Below are 12,228 nucleotides of genomic sequence, written 5' to 3'. Positions count from 1 at the left end.
CATGCATGGAGCAGGTAGTGTTGTGCCAAATCTGGCACAGTAACGTGGTGTAACGGAGATATTAGGAAGCTGTGCTCAACGTGGGCTTCTCCCTACCCTTGCTAAGAGGAGAGCTGCTTTGTGGTGGGATGGGGGCTGCCAGCCAGGGTGTCTCGCTGATCCTGACGCTGATCTCCCATTGCCGGTTTGACTGCGGGCAGGTGCTGCGTGCGGTGCGGGTGCAGGATCCCTGGAGGGCTGCTGGCGGAGCACCCTCCACGTGGGAGGTGTTGCAACACCTGATGGAATTTTCCAGAAACCATCTTCTTTGCTTTCCAGCTTGGGAAGACACCCCAGGGGCAAGGGTGACTTTGGGGTCACTGAACAGCACGAGCAGGAAAGATGGGAAGAAAACCATCCTTGTGGAGGTGGTGCTAAGTGTCCGAGTGTGCCTGGGACCTGCAGTGCTCTTCTGTAACACGTGATGCTGCATTTGTCGGGGCAGCATCCTTCGGGGGCCCTGGTGGCACTTCAGTTTGTCCCAGTTGAACTGAGTCAGTATCTTGAGGCTTCACAAACAGCACCCCACTCTTGGGTATGAGTATTTGGGAAAATGCCTGAATGAGTGGTTTGCAGGGCTGGCTGAGAACATGCCCCCAGGCTCTGAATGGTGCTGGGTGTCTGCCTGGACCAGTGGGACCATCCCCATGGGGTGCTTCTCCGGGAATGATGCAGAGTTTGAATTAACTCATCACTTTCACCATTTAAACAAAAAAAAAAGAGGATGAAAAAAAAGGAAGGGGGGGGGGGGGAGGGGAGGGAAAAAAGGGAGGGGAAAGAAAAAAAGAGGAGAGCTTTCTGGAGCAGGTGTCTCCCTGCCTCCCTTTTGTGCACGGTGCCGACAGAAGATGCTTTTCTGTTCCCAGTTTTGAGGCAAGGTCAGCAGCTGGCTGGGGGTCTGCATCCTAGTTTGCATCCCCCATTGCTGTGTGCCTTGGAGAGCTGCAGCCAGCTTGGAGAGGGCTCGTGCTTCTGCAGGCTCTTCTGGTTTTGTTGGAGGACTTCAATTAGCTCTTAGTGGTTTCTAAAGCTAAGATGCATGGTCATGCAAGTTTTCAAATGGTTAAAGGTTGGGTTCCTCCTGTGATGCTGGGAGTGTACAGCTCAAGGTTTGTGGTGGGAGGAAGTTTCTCCCCCTTCCCTGCCCTGGCGTTGCCGCGTGTGATGCGAAGCCCTGGAAGGAGAAGAGGAGACTTCAGAAAAGGGAAAATGCCGAAGGGTGTCAGCTTCCTGAAACAAAGCCTTCCCCTTGCTCAGGATCAATGCCGCTGTGATGCGATACTTGCGGTGGTATGTACCCACCTAGTGAAACTCAGCATAAGGAACCTCCCTGCGGGCTGACTCACTCCTCCCAGCCTTGCAGCAGCTCCTGCAGCTGCCCCACTCGTGTCTCCAGAGCCAGCAGCCGTGGGGGGGCTGGATCGATCCAGGCTGGTGGATGCTGAGGAGGTCTCCAGCTTCTCCATCCCCTGTCCTGCTCTGCAGGTGTAAGCCGCTGGGCCTTGGCCATCCTGTTGAGAAAAACAAGAACTGGGGAATTTAGTAGGATAATCTGCAGCTGGTCTGTGCCTTCCCGCGCTGCTGGGAGAGGGTCGTTAAACTTGAGAAGTGCAATGTTCCGGGCTTGCTGATAATTAGTGTAAAGGTCGTTATCCCCTGGCAGCCCCCATCTTCACTGCTTGTTGCGAGCGTGCTAGAGCAAAGCGTGTGGATGAACTCAGCCTGGCGTCTGGTGCTGAGGGATTGAAACAGCAACAAAACCATGTTGTGGCTGCTCAGGGGCAGACCCTTGTGGCAGTGTCCGGGGGGGGGGGGGGATCCCTGCTGCTGTCTCTGGCGGGGAGAACAGGTCTCCTTCACATGGAATATTTTTGGAGTGTTGGTGCCAAGGGGAGAAGGGATGGCCAATTTACAGGAGAGAAAGCCTTGCGATCGGTTTAGGGTGGCATAGGGGCTAAGTGGTGTAACTAGCCTTCATATTCAGTGGCAATCCTCAAGCAAAGCCCAGCTTAAAGCCAGGGTGGAGGATGCTTTCAGCTGGCTTTTACCTGGGCTTGGCAGAGGCTGAGCCTGGCATGACCCTGGCCATGCCAGCCCTCCTTCCGAGCGGCTCCCTTAGATACTTTAAATGTGACGCATTTATCGTGCTGCTAATCATGTAAAAATAACTGGCACATTAGGTTCTTTTTCAATGAATTTGGGGCGTCGTACCGGGGTGTGGCAGGTGTGTCCGAGGCACTCGGATGAATGCACGTTGTGCTGCAGCTGGATCGCTGCGGATCGAGTGGTGAAGCGCGGTGTCTGGGGCACGCAGCAGCAGAGCAGCGCGGTGTGTGAGCCGGAGCCGTGGGCACCCGCTGCACAGCAGCAGCAGCAGGCGATGAAGCCTGTTAAGAGCTTTTAGCATCAAACATCCTCCTGGCTGCCGGTGCTGCAGCAGTACGTACTTGGCAGGTGCCCGTGTGTGCGCGCGCGGGTGGTATTTATCTGGCAGGCAGCTCTTTATCAAAGGAGCGTGCAGGTCCCTCTTGGGTTCTAATTATAGCTTTGGTTTGGAAATAACCAAAGGGAAAATGATAAAAGCAAAAAGTGCTTTACCCCTGTGCTTGAAAAACTGTAAGGAAGGAAAATGAGCCCTGTTATGTTAAACCTTGAGTGTAAATGAGACACAGTGTGAGTAAACACATCTGTGTTCAGGCAGGGGGAAAAAAACCACCCCACCCTTATGAATTATGCATGGAAAAAATCCTCCTGTTCGGTTGATGGAGATCTATTACTTATTCCTGTTTAACTGTTGCTTTAGAAAGTGGTGTCCTGCTGGAGGAAGAAGGCTGTTGTCACGTGCGGCACTGGTGTTGTCATCTCTGTTGCGCTGTCATCGCCACCCTCGGTGTTCCTTCGGTGCAAAGCCAGGAGAGGCTGCGATGGGGTGACCTGCTGGGACGAAGCCCACGTGTCCTTAAGGGGCTTTGCTTGCTCCTGACAAAGTGCCGCTCACTCATGGTGCCCTCACGAGTGCACGGGCTGCGCCGTTCCCATTGCTTTTATTTGCACAGATTTTGGGCGCCTGTCTGGTTGCTTGCGAGTCGAGCTGCCCGCGCTCCTGCCTCCGTGGGCGGCCGGGCCAGCGGCTGGAGCAGCTCCGGGGATGCTATCTGCTGCTGGCTGCGGGGTGGGCACGGGTGCCCGGGGTCCTTCCCTTCCTCCGTGGCAGATACCGGAGGGTTTCGGTGGGGCTGCTGCCTGCGCTCGCCATCACCTCCGTGGGGCTTTGGTGCGGTTGAGTGGTTGGAGGCTGCAGAGGGAAGGGACCTGCGTTCCAGGCAAACCCGTGGTGTCTCTGCTCTGAGCTCCGTGGGAGTGGGGGAAGGGAGCCCCACCAGCGGCTTCTGCTGCTCACGGTGGGGTAGGAACCAACGCTTGTATGAAACAGACGGTTTTCTCAGTCTTTTTAGCAAACTACTGGTTTGCTCCTGCGTTGCAGCATGAGGAGGGATAGTCTCAGCAGCTTTATTTTGCTGGCAGCCTGGTGCGTGCACCTTCCCCGTGGCTCTATTCTGGGTCCAGCTGCTCCAAGTTCAAGTGAGTTTTCTTAATGGGTCCCCCATGGGCACCCTTTCCAAACCCTTTGCTGTAGACAAGGCTCCAGCAACAAGTACCTGTTTTCATTTAAATTTCAGCCCTTAACCAATGGGCAAAGCCTGTGAATTCCTGCGTAAGGAATTCTGTAGCATCCAGGAGGATTTCTGAGCATACAGGGGAGGAGCTCCCAGCTCCCTTTGGTTGTAATGCACTTACTGCTCCATTTAGTCAGGTCATTTTATAAGCCCAGTCTTCAATTTGACATAAATGATTTGCTTTCAGCAGATGGTGAGCTACTATTTTTTGCCCTCATTTAAACAGGAAAGCTGTACGATACCAGAAGATGAAAGAGGGGCATGGTGCTGCTGACATACAGTAGATTACGAGGGCTGGTCTGGTGAGAATTAAATCCGGGCAGTTGTAATGTGCCATCTGTGTTGTATTGGGTGGTTTATTTTTCCCTCGTTCAGTGGGGCTTCTGAAGTCTCCCTTTACCCTCTGGGTAAGGCAGTGTTGCCGGCTGAGCAACAGCATCCCTTTTGCTCAGGACCCAAAGTACCAGCAGAAAAAGATGGTGCACGTTAATTCTAACAGGGGTTATAAAATGCCAGCGCTAATTACTCCTCTATTAAAATATATTAAATTTTGAAAGGTTCTGGTGCTTTACACTGTTTCACAGTTGTTTGAATTTCTTATTGAGAGGCTTATTTTTATTGCATTTTAATTTCTTAATTTGTTTAAAAAAGCCTGAAGAAACAGCTCTCTACTATGTTTTTTTTTCTAACTGTAGTAAAAATCACATGTAGGATACTGGCTCGAACGCACGCGTGGGGCGAGTCCTGCTGGTGGTGGTTGCAGTTTCCTCCTCTCCCACCCACAGACGCAGGTTTGTTGCACATGCACCACGTCTTGAAAAAGCTGGATTTTCAGCCTGCGCTATCTATTTCAGACCGATGTGCTGTGTAGTTTCCCTGGTGAATCGTGTGCTTTTCACACATATTATGAAATGGGAAGGAACACATTTAAAAAAAAAAAAAAAAAAAAAAAAAAATAAAAAAGACACTGTTGCTGAAACTGTTTGATTTTTGCCTATTTTTAGCAGAAATTTCTCTCTTTTATCTTTGCCTCCAGCTCTCGGTGGAGCAGGAGCATTCAGTGAAGCCACACATTTTTGGGTAGGACGATCAAGATAGTTTGTTCCAGCAGTGCCATTACCATTATCTGGTGTTGGGCATTGCTGCAAAACTGTGTTTCTGAGAAATGAACTTTCCTGGTGGACAGTCCTTTTTCGTCTTTCTCTGAAAGGCTAAGACACTGGGAATTAAGTAAGTTATGGCATGAGCCATGAATTGTTTTTCCAGGCTTGGAAGCAGGGATAAGTTAGATCTTACTATTACTATGCTTATCTGTGTGCCTAAATAAGAGAGGCTGGAGCATGCTGACAGGTAGGAGACAGTGACAGACGCGTATCTAAATATTAGTGTTTCTTTGAGCCTCTGTAGCTCGTCATGAAAAAACCCAAACGAGCAGCATCGTTAATTCCAGAGAACTAACGCACCATCACTTAATGACAGCCTTCCAGGAGCACAGGCGCAGTGAGTGAGTAATTTGGCACCCTCCAGGCTTGAAGGCTTTCTCGACAGGGAGCCGTTGGGATCTGTTGAGCTACTCTAAAATCTGTATTTTAGATGAATCGCCTGTGCAGGCTGGAAGAGGGGAATGGTTTGACTTGGAGGGTGGTCTGCAAGAGCAGAGCCTGTGGGGTGGGGTGGGGTCGGAGCTGAGTTCCGCTATCCTCTGCTCACCAGATACTAATTAGTGTTGGATTGCACCATGGATCATGGGAACAGGATAAGCAACGAGGCCTTGCGCTCCTTTTAAGCACTTTTAAGTCTGTTTTCTTTAATGGATTTTGATGCAGAGGGGCCGGGTGAGTGTGCCGGTGACAGGGAGCCCGCAGGGATGTTGTGCCCTCCCTGCAGCTGTGCCCTTGGACAGAAACGAGTGAGCACTGAGCCTGGGGGTCTCAGGATATCTGGGCAGCTGGAGGGTCTGCCATGGGGGACAGCAGGTTCGTAAGGCACCTGTTTAGTGGTTTGCTTTGATGTTTGGTGTTCAGAATTGCTGACACACCTTTTAAGAAGAGATGTGCAGGGCTCCCTCTTCATCACCGAAGCACTGATGATCCCGGTGATGCTGAGGGATGCCGGGAGGTCCAGGTCCTCCTCTGGGGTCCGATCTGGTGCAGGTGAAGGGGGATGCTCCCGCTGGGGAGGTCGAGCTGTGGTGCAGCTCTCCTCAGTGGGGAGAAGCCTGTTTGTCTTCTCCCCACAGGCTGCTCTGGGTGTGTTTAATTACCTTTTCTTCCGATCGCTTCCTGTTGCTAAAATGTTCTTGCCCAGAGCAGGATGTTCTTAAACTTAAAAGTGCTTGAATATAAATACGTACTTGAACACTTTTCTGATGAGATTTTTACTCTGAAATCTCTATGTGGGATCATATCTTAAGTTTTGCTGTGATTTGCTTATTTCTGTAGCGTTCCACGCCTTCTCCGCTCTAGACTTGTGAAGAGCCTGCCTTTTACAGACTGTCTGGCATCCTCTAAAAAACCCAAACCAACCCCCAAAAAACAACCCCAAATCCAGCATTTACAAGCGTGGCAGTGCAGAGCAGGAGGTGAGCAGCTTGGGTGCTCCTACAAGAGCAGAATATCCTCCTGCATCCAGGGAGCTCCCAAGGCACCTGCATGCTCTGCAGAATTGCCTTGTGGAATAGTGCTGTGGAGGAAAATTTAAAACCTGCTTGTGGTTTGGCTGTGGGCATTGTTTTCTCCAAATAAAGAGTTGAAGAGCAGTGGGAGCCTCATTCTTTGTGTTGGCTCTGCTGTGGGCTGTGTTGGAAACAAAACACTACTTGGCAAACATCTCCATGCAATAAAGGTGCTTTCTTTTTGCCTTTTTTTTTTTTTTTTTTAAAGTAATATGGCCTCTTGGTTATCTTGCTTGCTTACAGTTCTTCTTGCTTTTGGTTGAGAGCTTAGGGGAAACCATTTCTGAATGTAAGACTTCAAAGGGAGGGAACCAGCTGTGAGCCCACGCATCGGAGAAGCACGCTGAGGTCTGCAGCAGGATGTTTGCCTGCACCCAGCGAGTTATTGGTGCTGGCGGCTAACTGGTGCTATGAAATGTTTACTGGGAAGGGCAGGGCTCGTACGTGCCCATCCGCATCCCCAGCCCTGCCGAGGGGATGTGGCCGAGCTGCGACATGGTTCCCCGGGGATGAGGAAAGACGTGGAGACGTTGCTCATCATCAACAAGACCCACCTTCCCACGCCAGGAAGGGTCTTCGCTGTGGCTTTGAAATGTAAACAAGTAAACATTCCTTGTTCCAAAATTGTTGGTATTTAGTATTTAAAGAGAGAAAACTACGTCCAGAGGAAACGTTTGTTTGTGGACTGTCTGTCTTGTTTACTGCAGCTGATAAGAGCTGATCTTCAGCTGTGCCCTCCCTGCAATCATCCTCTCAAGAGCCTTGATTCTGCCTTTTTAAAAGTAACATGCTTCCAACGCTGTGTGTTTTGATAATGATTCCTACAAATGTGTTTATTCAAAACAAACACAGTGGGAAGCAACTACAAAGCAGGCTGCCTCGGCAGCTGGTGCAGAAGGGAGCTCGCTGGTGTCCTGGGTTTGCGGTGGGACAGTCTTGCAACGCGTCCGTCCCACTCAGTGCGTGCCGGGGCGTCGGGAGCTTGGCCCTGGGAGCTGGCCGTGGCGAGTCCGTCCTGCATCGTGGGCTTGGGGTGACGTGTGTTTGGCTGAACACAGGTTGCTGCTCCCTGCTCTGCCTTGTAGCAGCTAGGAGATTTTGGAGAGCTGTTGAGAGCACGAATTGGCTGTGTGGTGGCTGGGGTGACTCTGCAGACAGAGCTGTGTGTTGCTGACGGAGCCAGCAGCATCCCTAGCAAGGGATCACAGGGGAAAGGGAAACAGCAGTAAGAGCTGCAGGGGCAAGTCACCTGCACTCGGCCATCCTCACAAGCCGGTTGCAGCCCCTTAACCCCCCTGGTGAGTGCGTAGCCGTCCCTCCCCCTGCTCGTGTGCTGCTAGCTGCAGCTTCCAGGTATTCAGCATCCACTGTATTCACCGTGGGGTGTGTGCCCTGTGGGCTGCCGAACTTCGGTCTGATTGCTGCGTGCGGTGGGGTTTAACTTGCTTCCCCTCCTTGCTGATGTTTAGGGGAGAAGTAGGTCTGGCATCGTGGATTCTGCCCCAGGGGGCGAGCAGCAGGCACACAGCTGCCCCCTCCTCAGGGGTACTGGGGGACCCAGCTGGGTGCTGCCTCAGTCTGCTGTAGCCTTTCATTTAACTTGGGTTTTCTCACAGAGCCTGTTCCGTGATGATCTTGCAAAAATAAACTCCTGCTGTTTCTGGGGAAACAGCGACAATAACGCCCAGCCCTGGAGCATTTTGGAGAATCACCCTTGCATGCTCTGGCTGCTTTGGTTGGGCTATGCCAAGCTGTCCTGTCTTCTCCCGTGCAACGTGCCGGAGGAGGAGAACCCACGCGGTGTGGTTTTCTGTGCATCTGCTCGGATGTTTAGCTCGGAGCCTTGTCACGTCTGGGTTTTGGCAGCATCTTTGCCTTGCAGCGTGCCTGCTGCGCCGGCGGGTGCCCGTGCTGGCTGGCTGCTGGGCTGCCCGTTTCCTCAGTGCGGCTGGAAAGCTGCTGATGCCGTGGCCTCCGCCTCTGCGGTGGGTTTGGAGAAACCCAGAGCAGCTCACCGAGGGGAAGATCGTGAGTCGGGTATGGTGCTGTAGCCAGAGCCCTGGCTAAAAAGAGCCCTGCAGCTTGTCCCCAGAGCTGGCTGGTGGGGCTGAGTCCTAGTGAGGAGGTTTCAGAGAGCCTGTCCCCAGTGTGACCCAGCTCCGGGTTACCCTGATGGGAGCACAGACCCTGTGGGTTACCAGCCCTGCTTTTCCAAAAGCCCTCCCCAAAAGCAAAACCCAACCCAAACCCTGTAAACTCAGGAAATTTGCGTTGCTGGAGGAACAAATGGAGTGAGGGTCTCTAATGCTGCTTGGTTTCAACCACAGCATTAGGAATAATATTAAGCTTTTGCATTAAATGTGAGGGAAGAGAACGCTGGAAGGCTAGGAGGTCTTTTCTCTTTCAAGTACTCTGGTTATTTTGGCAATCAGGATGAGTTAAATTAAAATTGTTGAATGCGGTAATATGTAGGAGGGTGACATCTTGAGATGTTTCTTAATTTCAAGTATGTATTTTGAGCAAATGTTTGTATGCTGCAGCTTGGGCTGGGGGGATTGAAAGGCATATTGGATTATATGCTATTTGCTCTGTGTAAGCAGTGGCAATTTATTGCTGCAGATGCATGTGATGCAACGCACAAAGATTAGTTCTATCCTCTCTAAAGCATGATTATTTTGGGTCCTCTTTATACCTTAAATAGATATTCTTCTCATGCGATTGCCATCTTTTTTTGTGTCAACAGCCCGGGCTAAAGTTGAAATAAACATTGCATCAGCTTAACAGCTCAGGCTCTGAAGAAATCTGCTCTCTGTTACGGAGATTGTTTGGAAACCTTTTCGTTTTACATTTTCCCCATGTGCAATGCAAAGATCTCTCGAATCCTGACGCCTGCTCCACTGGTCCTGCCTTGTTGCCGCTCAGCACTGATGGGTGCTGTCCCCGGCAGGGTGGCACTGTGGTTCCTCGTGTTCAGATATCCCCCTTTGTAGCTCCTGGCAAGGATCTGTGGCCTCTTTCAGGGACATTTAGAAGTAAGCGGCCGTTAAAATTTGTGGCTGTGCACAAATGTTTGACTCTCGTTGGCTCTATGAGCTGTCTCCCAAGCAGCAGGTTGCTCCTTCCAGTGCAGTGGCGGAGGAGGATGCTGGAATGCCGTACCGTGCCGTTTATGGCCCTCGGGAACTTTGGCGTGGCGTGGTAGGCAGAAGGTTGCCTGGTCATGCACGTGTCCTCATCTGCTCTGCTCCCACAGCCAGTGCTGCTAGAGGGGAACAGGGACTTGGAGGAAGGGAGGACGTCAGGACAGCCCTGTGGAGCAAGACTTGCTGCCGTCTCCTCCCCTTTCCCTAATTTTGTTTCCATTTTTTAATCATTTGTTCTTCTTGGGCTGCAGACCGGGTGCCAGGGCATTTAGCGGTTTGGAGTCAGTGCCATCCAGATGGTGGAAGATGCACGGGCAGACGTTGCTGGAGGTGTTTCTGTCTGAGCAAACCTCAGCAAAATCAGTGATTTTGCTCTTCATGACTTTGTAGGCTGGAGTTGGCCGGACAGGGGGGTGTGAGTGGCAAATGTGGTGTGTCTGTGCTTGTGGCTGGGTTCGAGTAGCTTAACGCAGACTTGAATATTGCAAAGCTCTTGACTGAGACCTTTGGCGCCTCTCTTACAGCATCATCATGACAACAGAGAAGAGTCTAGCGGTGGACGCCGACAACTCAGAGCAGCAGCAAGCCAAGGAGGAGGAAGGAGCTGCTGAAACACAAAAGCAAGAGGCATCCCTAGAGGAGGGGGCTCAGCAGGCATCGGAGGGGCAGCCTGCAGCGGGGCAAAAGCAGAAGGCCTCCAACGGCGATACACCCACGCACGAGGAGCAGAGCAAGAAGGAGCGCCGCACCCCCGAGGGCCGGGGTCTCTCCCGCCTCTTCTCATCCTTTCTCAGGAGGCCCAAGTCTCAGGTGTCCGAAGAGGACAAAGACAGTGATGCTCCTAAAGAGGCAGGTGGTGGCCAGAAAGACCCGGGATTAGGAGCCAGCCCTGATGAAGACATCCTGGTGAAAGCCCCGATTGCAGCTCCTGAGCCCGAGCTCAAAACCGATCCATCACTCGATCTCCATTCCTTAAGCAGTGCGGAAACACAGGTAAAACACCCTGCTCTCTTCTGTTCTGGAAAACGTGTCTTCTTAGCCCAAACTATAAAAACTTCATACCCTAGGAAGTTAAGCTTGATCAAAGAATCTCAGGAGGTGCTAAAAAAGTTTTTGTCAGCTCCCTGCAGTGCATCGCATGCTTCTTGCTCTTGCGTTCCTGTGTCAGACTGTCCTGCAAAGTACCTGCTCCTGAATTGGGCTCACACTTCACAGCATAATTTAAAATGCCTCATGCTGACTCTTTATCCTGCTGAGGTATGGGCAGTTGCATCAGAACTAGAGTTCAAATTGGTAATTCACCACAGAGTGGTTGCTCATCGGGATGTCCTTGGTGTGTGCAGAATAAAGGCAGGTCAGTGGTGTGAGGTGGAGGTTACAAGGAGGTGTGGGTTTGGGAAAGGGTTTCTGAAACTTGAAGGAGCGCAAGCCTGGCATTTCAGAACTTGGTTGTCTGTTCAGTCCAGGCTGAGCCTTCCAAACACAAGAATTTTCTGCTTATGCATCACGTGGACAGGGATTTCTGCACAGCACGTGGGCTGAGCGCAGCTCCTAGTAGCTGTCTGATGTCTGCTCTTCACAGCCAGGGTTGTTTTTCATGCAAAAGGTAAAAGTTTTTAAAGCATGGTAGAAGCTGAGGCAGACACCCCCACAGGGAGACATTCACAAAGCCGCAGCTGGTTATGGATTTGGGGGTACTGGATGCCCTCTTTTACTACTAGTTGCATCTCTGCCGTTGCTAGTGTGAGTGCTCGGAGTTAGGGAAAGGCAGGGTTCCCCTTCTCCTGGCGTGGGGATTTCTTACAACCCAGCCAGCCTGTGTGTATTGCCGGAGTCAAAGCACGTTTGTGGTAAAATCTGGATTACTTACCCCCGCTGCCTTAGGTTTTGAATGGACTCCGGAGAGGTGTTACATACCTGCAAAGTCTGACATTTGGAGCAATGCTTGAGGCGTTGGAGCATTGCCAACTGCAGGCGGTCATTGTAAATCCACCTCCTTAAAATGACAAGGTAGTAGGTAACACCACGGTCTTTCTTTTCCCAAATTTCTGAGCCTGTGAAAACTGTGGGGTGATGCTCGTATTTTGTACCTCTGAGTGTTGGGATTAGTGGGATGGGGAAGAGCTGGAAATTTTCATGCAATTTCAGCTCAGAAACTGTCTTCAAGAGGAAATGCGTGATTTCTTCCTCTAGTTAACTGATTTGCTGCTTCTGGGTGCACGTGAGTGTGCACACACAGCCTTCCTTCACCATGGGCTGTTCGTTTCAGATGAAGCATTTGTACCTTTTTTTTTTTTTTTTTTTTTCCCTTTTTTTCTTTTTGCAGTTCTTATTTTAGGTCAACGTCAGTGGCTTTTTGAACTGTGACACTCGGCAGATATTTCTGCTGTGAAAGCATTTGCGAGGTGCTGCCTGTTTGATAAGTGCTGACCGGAGGGCATTAGGAGCTTTGACTGATTCCCTGCACCCGATTGTCCTGGCCCTGCTGGAACAGAAGTCAGCAGCTTGTGGACATTATTTAGATTTTAAATACCTCTGTGCCGTTGTGCCTGGCTGTGATTTCATGGGATGCGATGGGCTGAAAGGACAGGGTTTTGCTCTTCCTCTGCCGTGGCTGCGTGCTCCTGCTGCATCCAGCCACTTCCAGCGCTTGTCAGAGCCTGCAGTGAACTTGTTTAACCTGCTGCGATGGCAG

General features: G+C 51.2%; 1 protein-coding gene across 29 annotated transcripts in view; it reads left to right on the top strand.

Moving 5' to 3' along the window:
• The window catches only part of EPB41 (erythrocyte membrane protein band 4.1), a 96,133-nt gene that overhangs the window by 34,985 nt on the left and 48,920 nt on the right, over positions 1-12,228 (top strand). For 27 of the 29 annotated variants that reach the window (XM_080379086.1, XM_080379085.1, XM_080379084.1 and 24 more), the window contains one exon: positions 10,058-10,526. In XM_080379086.1, the coding sequence (XP_080235212.1) occupies positions 10,065-10,526 (462 nt within the window). In that variant the 5' untranslated portion in view covers positions 10,058-10,064. Of the gene's footprint in view, positions 1-10,057; positions 10,527-12,228 lie in introns of those variants that run through there. The other 2 variants (XM_080379095.1, XM_080379096.1) reach the window with 2 other exon arrangements.

This window comes from Falco punctatus (assembly GCF_963210335.1).
Source record: "Falco punctatus genome assembly, chromosome: 3".
NCBI classification, from domain to species: Eukaryota; Metazoa; Chordata; class Aves; order Falconiformes; family Falconidae; genus Falco; species Falco punctatus.
Note: the sequence above shows the minus strand (reverse complement) of the source record. Positions and strands in the feature narration are given on the sequence as shown.